This window comes from Aethalodelphis obliquidens, unplaced genomic scaffold, assembly GCF_003676395.1.
Source record: "Aethalodelphis obliquidens isolate GAN/ISIS:26980383/991018 unplaced genomic scaffold, ASM367639v1 scaffold71, whole genome shotgun sequence".
In the NCBI taxonomy this organism is placed as follows: Eukaryota; Metazoa; Chordata; class Mammalia; order Artiodactyla; family Delphinidae; genus Aethalodelphis; species Aethalodelphis obliquidens.
This window is the reverse complement of record NW_020838015.1, coordinates 10,158,770-10,172,857: the sequence shown is the minus strand read 5'-3', so window position 1 is coordinate 10,172,857 and position 14,088 is coordinate 10,158,770. Positions and strand designations below refer to the sequence as shown.

General features: G+C 46.1%; 1 protein-coding gene across 1 annotated transcript in view; it reads right to left on the bottom strand.

Moving 5' to 3' along the window:
- Positions 1–2,534: 2,534 nt before the first annotated feature.
- USP27X (ubiquitin specific peptidase 27 X-linked) overlaps positions 2,535–14,088 on the bottom strand; it is a 52,838-nt gene continuing 41,284 nt past the window's right edge. Inside the window, exon 5 of the mRNA XM_027091313.1 lies at positions 2,535–5,710. Coding sequence (XP_026947114.1) covers positions 3,422–5,710 — 2,289 coding nt within the window. The 3' untranslated portion in view covers positions 2,535–3,421. The remainder of the gene's footprint in view (positions 5,711–14,088) is intronic.

Genomic DNA, 14,088 nt, shown 5'->3' with positions numbered 1-14,088 from the left:
CCCTGGCTTTATCAGCTTGTGGAAGTAGAGAGTCTCAGTTAAAGAATTAGCTTAAATTTCACCAGCTCTTGCCCACATCTGCTCACACAGGAATTCCAGCCCCCATGTAAAATAGCCCAATTGTGTCTGAAAGTCCCCAGTATGTCACAAACCAATCTGTTTTGGGCATCTCCCATGTTCTTCCTCACTTATTCTGGGCCCCACTTTTATGTGCTTTGCCCATGAAGCTCCTTCAGGAGTATTTACGCCCTCCCTGCCACCCCACTGCTGCTGTGCCCACCATGGGAATATTGATGAAGGTGCCAAGGGTGCTACCTCCTGATCCCCCTAAAGGCCCCAACCATGGAGGTGCCCGCCCATGTACAAGACATGCTCAAACATGCCTGAATGGCATTTGAGCTCAAGGTACCACATACCTGCCAAATACATGATGCCCTGGTTCCCACAGTGATGTGATCTGAAAGCAGGCCCTGCTGCTGTTACACGCCATGGCTCAATTTGGGGGTTGGTGATGGGTAGGGGCATAGGGCTGGGCTTGAATGGCTCCCCTGTTGCTGAGGGACAATGGTGTTTTCCAGACAGAGGTGAATGCTTCAATCAGGAACTGCCAGGTACAGCTGCTCCCTCTGGTGGAGACAGGGAGATCAGCTTCAGCAGTCTCGCGCCATTCATATCTCTTAGAACTATTCCTGAGTACAGGGTATTTAAAAGACAGTTTCTGTATCAGACAAACCCAAAATGAAGAATATTCTATTAAAAATGCTAATGCCATACAAGATGCAGAAAGGCTGTGAAAATATTCCTGATTAAAGGAGGCTAAAGAGACATGACAGCTAAAAGCAATACCTCATCCTGGACCAGATCCTGTGATGAAGAGGAAAAATGCTATTAAGGACATTATTGGGTCACCAGACAAAACTGGAGTACAAATGGTAAACAATAGTATTATACCAATGTTTAACTTACTGAAGCTGTTAACTATACTGTGATGTAGGGAACATGCCTATTCTCTTAGGAAGTGCACACTGAGGTACTCGGGCATAAAGGGCCATGATGTTATCTGTCCTCAGTCGGTCCAAACACACACACACACACACACACACACACACACACACACACACACACACGGGAGTGCATACATGCAAACGATAAAGCAAATGGGGTAAAATGTTAGCAATAGGTAAATCTGTTCTTTATACTATTTGGTTTTTTTGAAACTTTCCTGTAAGTTTGAAATTATTTCCAAATGAAAACGTTTTACAAATGTAAAAGACAGCATCTGTGCAAGCAGTCAGGATCTGGTGGCACATGCCCGACTGAACTCTTCCTGTGGCAGAGATGAGGAAGGAGGACATGGCGGTCTTCCCAGGCAGGGCTCCTGCACATCCCAAAGGGGAGTCAGATACCTGCATGAAGGTGCCAAGTGGCACCTGAGGCCACTTACCTCTTGCTCTCCCCCAGCCTACAAGATATCAAAAATAACACTTTTTACATTTTCTCCTGAGGATTATGAGCCTTGGGGTGGGGGGATGATGAAAATTTGGTTATGAAAGGAAGGTGATTCGGTTAATTCATCCATCTGGAAAATGTTTCAAATACTATGTGCCAGGGTCTGTGCTAGGGGCTGAGGACATAGCCCGGGGTACAAGAGGGGACAAAACCCCTGTCCTAAAAATGCCTATGAGCTAGCGGGGGATGCATCCACAACCACACAAATAAATATACATTTCCAAATGAGCTGACCATGAAGTAGACTTGGGGAGCCCTGGGGGAGCCCAGCCTCTTACCAGAGCCAGTGAATCCAAGCCCCATGGGTCTGAAACATTCAGTTCCCCTCCTCCCCCTCAGGATTTTCTAGGTACTAGGTCCTTTTGTATCTGATGCTGAGGAGAAAAGAAGGAACCACCACCAGTGCTTAACCCATCCTGGGCACATCCCATCTGTTTGAGCTTAGCCCTCCACAGGCCACTCTGCCCTCCGTGAGAATCAAGAGAGGAGGCCAACATGCCACTCCCCCACTACCTCTGGGCTGATGGACCAGTGAGCTTTGAAAAACAGTCTTTCTCCTGATCTATGCCTGTAGGTGAACATAGCTATGCCCATAATGCTTTTGGAGGGCAAAGACCACCAACACCCTCACGTGGAAGCCTGTCAGTCTACTGGCCCTGAGTCCCATCACTGGGGTGCTGAGTCATGATAACAACATGACAGTTTCCCAAATGGACAGAATAATGACTTTGGGGGGACAGCTGTGGTTCTCCCCCCAGTCCCAGGTGTGGAACCGACTGGGATGCCCTGTACACAGGGAAAATAGTGGGATCCACTGCCTTGGGGCTCCAAGTAGACAGTACTAGGGAGGGAGTTATAAGAGTGTGTGTGTGTGTGTGTGTGTGTGTGTGTGTGTGTGACTACATGTGACACAATGTGTGTCCCTTCTGTCCATGGGTCTCAGGTAGGGCTGACCCTCACCTCTAATGCATTCTGGTCCTGGTCCAAAGAAGTTTCAGATCCAACGAACACTTACTGAGCCCCTACAAAGTTCCAAGCCTTTTTACTTTATACTTTGACACATTTTATATCCTTTAATCTTTAACAGTAACCCTTTAAGGTAGGAATTATCTGCATTGTACAGATGAGAAAACAATCGCAAAGAGGTTCATTGATTTGCTCAAGTATATCATACAGCTTTAAAAAAAAAAACTCACACACTATACTCTTAGCTGAGGCCTGTCTGTGTTGGTTGCTTATCTTACAGTGTCTCTTGTCTTCTCTACCTTTGGAGCAATTGCTCCCCTTATACAAAAGCCCCCTTCTTTCTTGTTTCACAGGCCCATGTGGGCTTTTCTTTGTTTAATACTGCATTTAATAGCACAAAAAATCACGAATACAAAGAAACTGGCAAAGGTGTTTGTCAATGAGATATCCCTGCCTCCTCCACTTTTCCGCTTTCATACCCATATATGTAATGGGCTACATTTGTATGAACTTTTCCTTTTTCCCCCCAGACATATAACTGTTATGTGATTGGTCAGTTGAAGCTGAAACACCCATGGAGAAAGATGTTTTATGGTTACAAGGGCACACACCCCCCCCACACCACCCCCCTCCCACCCCACACTTTCCCACACAATCTTTTGGAGGAATATAGGATATGTACCAGTGTCAGGATTTCCCTGCTCCTGCCTTCCCCACCCAGAGCATCCTGCCATTTAATCTTCCTTTAAATGACTGCTTAGACTAGAGCCTCTTCTCCCGCCCCTTCTATTTCTCTTCCAATCAGGACCTTTTAGACACTGGGAACTGTTCAATTCTTACTCTGTCAGGCCCGTGGGCCATGCAAGTAGGTCCTTTAAATCTCAATGCCAGTTGTAGTATGGGTGCTGTCATCTTCCATTACAGGTAGGTAGGTCTGTGTGTCACTTCAGTAGGCTTGTGTATTCACTTCTTTCACTTTTTCTGACTCATGTTCCAGGACCTGTTTGTGATAGAACAGTAAATACCCTTCACTGTCCAGAACGTCCTTAATACTGGCCTTGGTGATGACGGCATCATCACACTTGAACCACTGGTCCTTGTGGTGCCGGATGAAGCTGGTGTAGTGGCCACTCTCCAAGGTTCCTTGGTGATTAACCACAGCAAACAAGGAATACTTATTCTCGTCGTTTCCACTATTGGTTGGCAGCTGCAACTGTCCATTCATCCTGCTCTCTTTACTCGAGGCCATGAATGGTGTCATATCCAGCTCCAGAGGAAAGGATATGTATGTAGTGATCTTGCGCCTCTGTTTGGCTGAGTGTTCAAACCGTTTGAAATGAAAACAGGCAACGACAGGTAATTTATTCATTGTGAGCTGTTTGGTAGATTCCTGGTAGCTTTGGCAACTACCGCACTTGATTTTGGCACTGCTTCCTAAGTGCTCTGGCCTCGTAAACCTTCGCAGGCAGTCCGTGAGGGTGGTGATTCCTGGTATGTGGCTTTCCCCATTCACACTGCCCTCCCTCCCTGGGCTCATAGGCCAGAAGGAGGTGCAAGAGCCAGGCAAGTCCAAACTGATGTCCCAGCATGGGTCTATCGTGGTAGAGACACCATGGCAGGCTTGACAGGTAACATCAGATTGCAGGCCACCTGTGAAGATTTGGTCAATGATGCAGTTACAGTGGTTGGGATTGTTGGCTGCCTTCCCGGCATCATCACCTTTGCAGTGCCTGTGCAGGACATCTAATGCTGCGATGAGGAACTCATGGGCATCCTGTTGCCTGTACCCTGCTAAATGCCGTGCATGTATCCACACCAGGTGCAGTAATTTATAGGGAACGTGAGGAGATGGATTTCCAGAATACAACTCCCGAAAAAGCGAAGACATCTCACAGACCAGACACAACTCGGGACTTGGCATTTCACATCTGTGCCTGTCGGAGAGGAAGAAATCTCTCAGGATCGGAGTGTGGGTAAGGGCCTGGACAATGCAGTTCATAAAGCACGTGTTGCCAAGATTGATTAGTCCTCTTAAACCGATGGTAAAGCTGGAGGTAATTCTTCTTCTCCTTGGGTTGTGGCCCAGCAGTTCTAACTCGGGTTTGGTTGTCTCCCAGGTTGGATATTTCTCACTGAGGCCTGGCATTGAACACTGCTGGTGAGAAACCTCGGTTGAGGTGGAAGCTTGTAATTTCAAAGCTTCCCCTTGCTCTTCTTTGGCAATTTGCTCAATGTCTTTGTCATATACATAATCCTTACACATAAAGCAGTATATACCTCCGTAATAAAGGTCTACAGCTAAGTTGTGTTGTTTTGTCTCGGCGTGCTCATGAATGTGTTTCTCTGTGAAGCAGCCAAAGAAGACACAGGAAAGGCAAGAGTGGAGTCTGTTCAAATGGGTGCCGCACACATGGCAGATGCACGACTTTGCCTTGCTTTTCCTGGTCTCTGGGGTTCCACACCAGACGAAGCACTGGTAGATCACCCGCAGTTCCTGCCTCCAGTTCTCTCCCACCTTAAAGCTGTTCACGTGGGAACAGCCTGGTGGACCCACAGCGAAATCCACATCCAGGCATCCGCCCCCAGGGCCGCGCCGGGGCCGGGGCCGGGGCGGGGGCCGTGGCCTAGGCTGCGGCGGGGTACGGAGCCGGGTCTGCGGCCGCGGCCGGGGTCGGCGGCGGGGGGCACGGCTGCGCCGCGGGGAGGGATCGGGGGGCCGCGGGGGGTCGGAGGGAAGGGTGGGGAGAGGAACCTCGTCGCTGCCGCCGCCACCGCCGCTCCGCGCCGGGTTCTCATCCTCTGGCTCCTGCTTCGGTTCCCCCTTCGGCCCCTGCTCCGCCTCCCGTGCCGGCTCGGGTTCGGGTTCGGGCTCCAGCTTGAGCTCTACCCGGCGGCCCGGACCCTCCGCCGTCTCCACCTTCCCGGCAGCGTCCACCTTCCCTGCCGTCTCCACCTTCTCGGTGGCGTCCACCTTCCCCGCCGCCTCCACCTTCCCCGCCGCCTCCACCTTCCCCTCCACCTTCGCCTCCGCCTCCACCTTCCTCTCCGCCTTCTCCGCCGTCTCCGCCGTCTCCGCCTCCTCTGCTCCTCCGCCTCCACTGGCGGCGGCTCCTCCCCCTGCTCGCAGGGATCGGGCGGCCACTGGGCGTGGTGGCGCGGGGGCCACGCAGACCTGGGGTGTCCCCCGCCCGGCCTGAGGGAGCGCGGTGGCTGTGGCAGCTGGAACCAAAAGGGACTTTCACTGAAGGAGGCGGCGGCGGAAGCAGGCGACGCCCCCGGGAATCCTCCCGCCGTAGCCCTCTAGCGGAGGCCGCTCGGCAGCCAGGCCCCGTTTCCTTTAATTCAATATTTCCCAAACTTGCTTGTTCACGAGAATCACGTGGGGAGCGTGTTAAAATTACAGATTCCTTGGCTCCACCCGCAGCCCCACTGAATCAGAGTCTCGAAGGGACGTGCTCCGGAACCTGTATCTTTAACTAGGGCCCGAGAGGATTCTTATGATCAGGCAAGTTTGGGAAACACAGCTCTAATTCATTGAGGCTGGCGGGAAGGGGGGCGGGGACCGCGCAGTCTCTTTAAGGCGCTTCCAGTTCTCGGCTCCAATCGCTGCTCTGACCCCCTTCATCGTCTCCTCCCCTCTCCTCGTCCTTCCCTTCATCCATGTATCCTCCCCCAGCCCTGCGGGGCCAGGGACGGAAGGGTAGCCAAGTCCAGAAACGCCCCTGGGGCTGGGCAATGGGCCCCCAGAGGCCGGGTCCTGAGGAGCGCTGGCAGAAGCTGTGATAGGCCATCATCTTTGAGACTGAGCGTGTCCCCATCCCTGTCCCAGGCTCTCCGCCCACCCTAGGTTCTGCTCTGCCCCATAAGGATGAAGCCCCAGCTCCATTCTGGGACAGGCCTGGACCCCAGATCCAGAGGGGTAGAGCTCCCAAGGCCACCGGGCCTGAAGAGGCATGTCCCACGCCCATCTTATTGGTGCTCTGCACAGTCTGTGCCTGCTCCTCGCCTCCTCTTCACCTTTTCCTCGGGCTCCCAAGGCCAAGGGTGGGCTGAGGGTTTGGCAGCCAGCCTTTTGGCCCAGCAGACGCTGAGCCGCCCCGGGAGCAGTGGGAGGAACAAGGCACAACAAGGCCATGCCTGCTGCTGGCATCTCCCCTACAGCTGAGAGAGGGGCCTGAACTACAGGACACTGTCCCAAGACCCTCAAGCCGTAGCAGAGACCCGGGTCGGGCAGCAGGTGGGAGGGGCGGGGAAGCAGCTTCCATCTGTGGAGCTACCGGTGGGGGGAGTGGGCGGCCACGCGTCTGGGAAGCGCTGCTGCGCTGAGAGCTGCTGGCAGTGGGCAGCAGCACCAAGGGGCCCACGAAGACTGAGCCCAGGACAAGCGGCTTAGGTCTTGGGCAGCTGGGGGATGTTGGGAAGCGACCGCAGGTGCTGGTCCCAGGGAGTGCAGCCCAGGGCAGGCGTCAGCACAAGGCTCAGGAGAAGCAGATAGCCCATGCTCGAGAGCCAGGGAGACTGTTCCAGGAAGAGTCTGGCCCCTGAGTCCTGGTGAAAGCCGGCCTTGGCCCAGTACACACTGCACTGCCCGGCCCGGCCCGTGGGGCTGTGCTGCCTGATTACATTGTGGCAGAGTTCTCCCTGGTTAGCGCTGGATATCACCCCTCCACCTGGCCCCTTCCTCCAGGTAGGGGGATGTGCCTATGCCTCCTGGGGTCAGCAGCAGGAGGTGGTTGTCAGGAATCAGGAGCCCCTAAGGAGGATAGGATGCTGGTTCCCATACACCTGAGGTCCCCAGAGCTGCCCTGGTGCCTCCCCTTTCAGCATCCTTCCAATAAATGCCTGCCCTTTTTGGCCTGCAACAAGAGGAACTGCAACAAGAGCACCCACTGAAGGAATCCTGCTCCTGCAAGGGTGGAGGCGGGGAAGCACAGGAGATACTCTCATCCCACCTCCACAGAGTAACAGACGTCAAAGAGACCTAAACATCTCAGTGCACCCAAGGCTATCTGCTACTGAAGACTAACCATGGCAACCTGACTGCTTTACGGATCATCTTCCTGCAGAAGCCCCCACATCCAGCATGTTCTGGAATGGAAGGGGGCGACTCTGCCATCATTCACTCACTCGACAAATGTCTATTCAGCTCCAACCCAGACCAGGTGTTGTACTAGGAGCTGTACCAAACACACTTGCTCCAGGGCCAGAATCAGGGCTGGGTTCCCCAAAAGGCAGACTGAGGAAGTGTCTAGGTCACCAGCAGAGAAGAGACACCAAAAACAAAAGAATCAAGAAAAGAATATCAGAAACAGTTTGACATTCAATTTTTTTTAAACAGTCCTCATGGGAAAAGTCAGAATTTTATTGTACTTCCTTACATTCCTTTCCTGATTGCATGTTGCTTTTGCTCTGAATCACATGCGGGGGCGGGTGGGGGGGTCAGCATAATCCTTTCGATGCTTCGTGCTTGTATGGGTCTGGATTCAGTCCTGGGCGAATGCCACCATCTCTGCCTCACAAAGACCTGACTGAAGGCTAGCCAGAGGGACTGACCTAAGAAGAGACCCCCCTCCTCATTACAGCTGCCATGCCTAGGGTTGAATACAACTCTGGCCACAAGGTGGCAAAAGAGTATATGATGCTCCCTCTGATATTTGTTTTGTATATTTATATAAAACTTGGTTTATATCAAAATGCTCTCTAAAATATTTTTTAACGTTGTGCTCCTTCACACACATTTAGGTTGACATCTCAAATTTTGCATCCAAAATGTCAAGCTGCACGTAATGTGATTTCTGACAGATATTAACATTCACAAACAAAACGTGACAGTTTTACGTGAAAGCAGTGAAGCCTAAATACGTTAGTGATTTGAGAGCCACCGTCATTTTTAAAAATTCATAACCGAGCTCTTCTTTGATAGTTAGAAGGTGTACGTTTTCCCTTTTCTCCCTGGATTCTCAATTCCATTTTATTCTTCTAATAGAATTTTATCTTTATAATATATATTTTTGCACTTGAAATGATTTTATTGATTATCCTATCGTATTTCCCTGCAGCAAAAATATGTGTATATTCTGCTATTTAAATGCTTTTTAAATGTTGCTGTGATCCTAAAGCTCTAAGTGTTGTTCAGAATTTACTTTTGCTCAAGTTATCATGACAATTAGTATTGCAATATGATAGATCAAAAAAATTGTAAACATATTACAAAAAATTGTAAACATATTACAAATTTTGATGGGTAATTATTAAACATAAAAACAAAAATTTACTAAAGATAGATAAGTCTTTTTTTTTTTAAGGTTGGTGTATCCATAGATAAATATTGCCTATTTTTAGAGTGAGGCAGGATTCAGCATCAATTCTCTTCCTACTTTTTTTTGGTTAAACGTTAGCACACAGAAACCTCTTTTATATAAATAAGTAAATGGGAATGATTTTGTTTTAGCAGTATCACTCAAGTATTTGAACTCCTTTGAAGATATATGGGGGGAAATTACACAATGATTTACCTTCAAAATTATTTTTCATGATTAGCCAGCTGACAGCTCCATTGGGTTCGCTTTCAATTTTACTGGAAGCCATCTGAATTGCAAAAGGATTTGATACCAATATATTCATTTGTTAGAGCAATTTGTTTCTTCACCATCGGCAGCAGTGTTTGGAACTGTCTCTCTGGTTCCCTGAGGATTTTTTCAAAGATATGCTTTTCTTTTGTAAAGTGCAAAAAGGACTATTGTGAAAAGGGAGATGGAAAAAGAGATCCAGCTTGATTCTTCCATGGCTAGTGTGTTCTCTGGCAGATCAATTTTAGGAAATATGAAAATGAAATTTGAGGATGTAGAAATCGATCCCCTTAAAACTGTAAGTGCTTATTTACCCCTTGGAAAGTCCTATAGCCCCAGGGTAATACACACTCCACTTTTTTTTGTTTTGTTTTGTTTTTGTTTTTGTTTTTGTTTCTTGTGGTACGCGGGCCTCTCACCGTTGTGGCCTACTCCCGTTGCGGAGCACAGGCTCCGGACGCGCAGGCTCAGCGGCCATGGCTCACGGGCCCAGCCGCTCCGCGGCATGCGGGATCCTCCCGGACCGGGGCACGAACCCATGTCACCTGCATCGGCAGGCGGACTCCCAACCGCTGCGCCACTAGGGAAGCCCCACACTCCACTTTTAAGGTTGCTGGTTTATATTTATTATAAAATAATATATACATTGTATATATATATATTGTAATATATACAATATTTGTGGTTTTTAAAAGGGGGATAAAAGAAGGCATAACATGAAAAGTTAAAGCCCCTCTCTCCCCTGCCAATCAAACCCAGTTCTATTCCCCTAAAATAACCACTTATTAACAGTTTGTCATGTATCCTTTGGGAAATTTTCTATGCAAATACAAGCATGTTTTATACATTTATCCTTTTTATGAAAAATAAATGAGACTGTAATATACGTATGGACCAGCAACTTAGCACTATATGCTGGACATTAGGCAGCACTCTCTAAGTTGATCTACACAACCAAGGCAATGCCAATAAAAATTCCAATGAGATTTTTGGAGGAGAATTTTACAAAATTAATATGGAAGAATAAAAGGCATTTCCCCTTTCTTCATTTCTCCTTCTTCCTCCTGGAAATGAGGATTTAATGGCTATAGCTGAGTTGCCATCTTGCAACCAAAAAACTGATTACCTCAGGACCTAATCTTACATGAGAAAAAAATGCCATATGTTACCAACTCTAAAAGGTACATCTCTTCATGCTTCAACATCTCTGAAATCTTTGAATGACAGCTTGTGGATTATATTTGCCAGCATTTTCTTCCTCTTTCTTGGTACATCAAATAATGATGTGTCCTGGAATCAATATAACACCTGAAACATCATCCTATTTAAGCCTTTGTTATTTGGATCCCTGTTATGCATAGCTGAATACATTTCCCAAGTGAGCAGGCTTTCCATTTCACTCTTAGTGAAGTCCCAAGTCCTTATCCTGTTCTGTAAAGCCCTGTAGAATCTGGCCTCAGTCTCTTAGACTTCATTTTCTATCAACTCAGCCTTGCCTCAAACAAACTATACGTACTGTTGTTCCTTGAATAAGCTAAGCTGGCTCCTGCTTCCAAGCCTGTGCCCTTATTGTTCACTCTGCTTGGAAAGCTCTAGCCCTAGAAATCCTCATGGCTTTCTCCCTCACTTCTTCAGATCACTGCTTAACTATCACCTTATCTCAGAGCCCTTCCTTGGCCTCTATATAAAATGATACCCCATCCCTGCTTTATTTTTCTTCAAAACACTATTACCACATGATGTATTAAATATTACACACACACACACACACACACAATTACTATAATGTAAACTCCATGAGAGTAAGATGTTCACTATTCTATTCCCAATGCCTCTTTGGCACTTAAAACATATGTAAATACATGTGAAATAAACAAATTAATGCTTTTCATCATGAGTGAAGTCAACCATATTTTCAGGTTTATTGATTATTTTGTATTACCTTTTTTTGTGTGAAATGCCTGCTTACATCCTTTGCCTAGTTTTCTTTTGGCTTCTTAGTAACCCTAATAATAAGTAAAACTTACATGATGCTTGAAGTATACCAAGAGTCATTCTACTAAATTGCTTAACCCTCACTACAATATTAAGAAGTAGGTGTTGTTAAAATCCCCATTTTACAGATGAGGAAACTGAGGCATAGAGAGATTGAATGAAACCCAAGGTGACACAGCTAGTAAATGATGTACCTGGGATTCAAACCCAGCAGTTGGAATCTAGAGTTTAGATTACTAGGTATTAGTCCTTTGGCTCTCATATGTTTATTTTCCCAATTATCATTTAACTATTATATTTTATTTCATTTGGTGATATTAAACATATGGTGTTTAATATTATTATGTAGTCAAGATTCACAAACTTTATGGATTCTGGATTTTTAGTTTCTCACGTTTTTTGTTGTTGTATTGTTTTGTTTTTCTGAGTATAAACATGTAGAGCAAGTGCAAGGTCCTGAGACAAGAAGCTTGATGATTTTAAGAAATGAAAATATGGCCAGATTGGCTTGAATTTGGAAGACAGAGAGTGGTACAAGATGATGAGTATAGAGATGTAGGCAGGGACAAGATCACCTGCAGCCTCATAGACCATTGTATAGGATTTGAATATTATCCCAATTATGATGGGAATCATTGGGGGGGTTAGCAAGGGAATGACATGATATAATTTATGATTTACATACAATAATTATAATCAAGTAAAAGTAACTAACATTTATTGTTTCTGATACTACAGGCACACCTATTTGATAAGTACTTTACTAAGTTATTTAAACTTCATAACACCCTGATGAGGTAGGTCCCAATATTATTCTCACTGTACAAATGAAACCAAGGCACAAAAACAATAAGTACCTTGAATTTGCTCATGCTTACTCTCTGCTTCTATACCTGTTCCCATTCAGAATATATCTACCATCAACAATAAGATATCCGAAACCTACTTTGCCCAGGCCCCTGACGTCCCACTAGTGGTCCGCAAGTCTTCACTGGGCTAAAGAAAGGGAAAAAGGCAAGTTCACTCAGCACTAAGGCCCTTAGGTCTGGGAGCTGGTCAGCTGGGCTCTTCCCATCCCATTTGGGCCATGCCAAGCTGCCCTAAGTTCAGGAATAGCCAGCCTCCTGGCCTGGTCATAATGACCAAGGTAGCCAGCTCAGCAGCCCTGCTCATCGTTGTAGCAGGACAGGGCCTTGCACCCTGCATCCCCAGAGCCATACCAGCAACCAGGGAACTAAGTGATGGGCTCATCAGGATCCACCACAGGCTTCCGGGAGATGCAAGCCCTACAAAAGGAAGCAGCAGGCCTAGTGGTGTGGAAGGGGGCAGAGAATGGAAGTTAAGGCCTTCTTCAAGCACACATAGAGCCCTGGGTAGCCTCACCCATGTGATTCCAATGGCCCAGGCCTTTTGTTGGCTGAAAGAAAGGAAAGGCTCATAGAGAGAGCAAAGTCAGGCGTGTGAGGGATGACAGCAAAGATGTAGGTTATATACTACATCATATGCTAACCAGCCATTTTCCCAGTTTTCACCACATATTGCTTCCAGTAGTCTGTTTCTTAGCTTCCCTCAGTCTTCAGCAACTCTGACTATACCTCTTCAGATTGCTGCCACATTTGACTTATATGTTTTTTCTTTCTTTTTTGTATTGATTTATAGTTGATTTACAATGTTGTGTTAGTTTCAGGCATACAGCAAAGTGATTCAGTTATACATATATATAATGTATTATTTTCTCAGATTCTTTTCCATTATAGGTTATTATGAGGTATTGCGTAGAGTTCCTCGTGCTGTACAGTAGGTCCTTGTTATTTATCTATTTTATATATAGTAGTTTGTATGAGTTTGTATCTACTAATCCCAAACTCCTAAATTATCCCTCCCCCTGCCCTCTCCTCTCTGGTAACCATAAATTTGGTTTCTATGTCTGTGAATCTATTTCTGCTTTGTAAATCAGTTCATTTGTATCATTTTTTTTAGGTGCCACATATAAGTGATATGATATTTGTCTTTCTCTGTCTGACTTACTTCACCTGTTATGATAATCTCTAGGTCCATCCGTGTTGCTGCAATGACTTACACTTTTGATTCCTTACCTCTCTGCTTCATAACATGGGCTCTGAACAGCCTCCTGCATGCTGGTGCACATCTGGCCAACCACCTATCTTACCTCTGCCTTTTAGAAAAACACTGGAATCCCAAAATCTGTTTCCAGTGCTGGAGGTTGGCCCTGTGGAATATAGCATGGCCCTGGGTCTGAGTTTAGACAGAGGCACAATGAAGAACATATTCTCCCATTTTATTCACCAAAGTGTGGAATCTGACTTTCTGTGCTTGTTCTAAATGTCTCTTTCAAGTTCAAAGGGTGGGAAAGGTAGATCTTGTAGTATTGTACCAAAACTGGTACTTAAAATCTTAATCACACTTTCTCCTCTTTTTCAAAACCTTATTCCTATTTTTATTTTTTAAATTCTTATTTATTTCATTTATTTTTATTGAAATATATTTGACATACCACATTGTGTCAATTTGAGGTATACAATGTGTTGATCTGATGCATTTATATATTGTAATAGGATTGCCATTGTAGAGATAGTTAGCACCTCTATCACATCACATAATTATCATTTCTTTCTTGTGGTTGGAATAATTAAGATCTAGTCTCTTAGAAAGTTTGATGATTATAATACAATATTGTTGTCTATATTCACTACACTGTGCATTAGATCACCAAGATCTATTTATCTACTAGTTGCAAGTAAGTATTATTCGTTTTTAAAACCACAAAAAGCAATATAGACAAAATTATATAACCTCAATAGAGGGGAGTTTAGCAATGTCTAGCAAGATTACATATGCACTCACTATTTGACTCAGTAGTCCCACTTCTAGGAATCTAAACCAAACATACACCAGCAAAAGTACAATGACACATACACGAGGCAACACTATGCACAAAGGGCAACACTATGCACAAAGTGCAAAATGACATATGCACAGGGCAACACTATGTGAAATAACAAAAGACTGGGAGAAAACAAATGTCCAC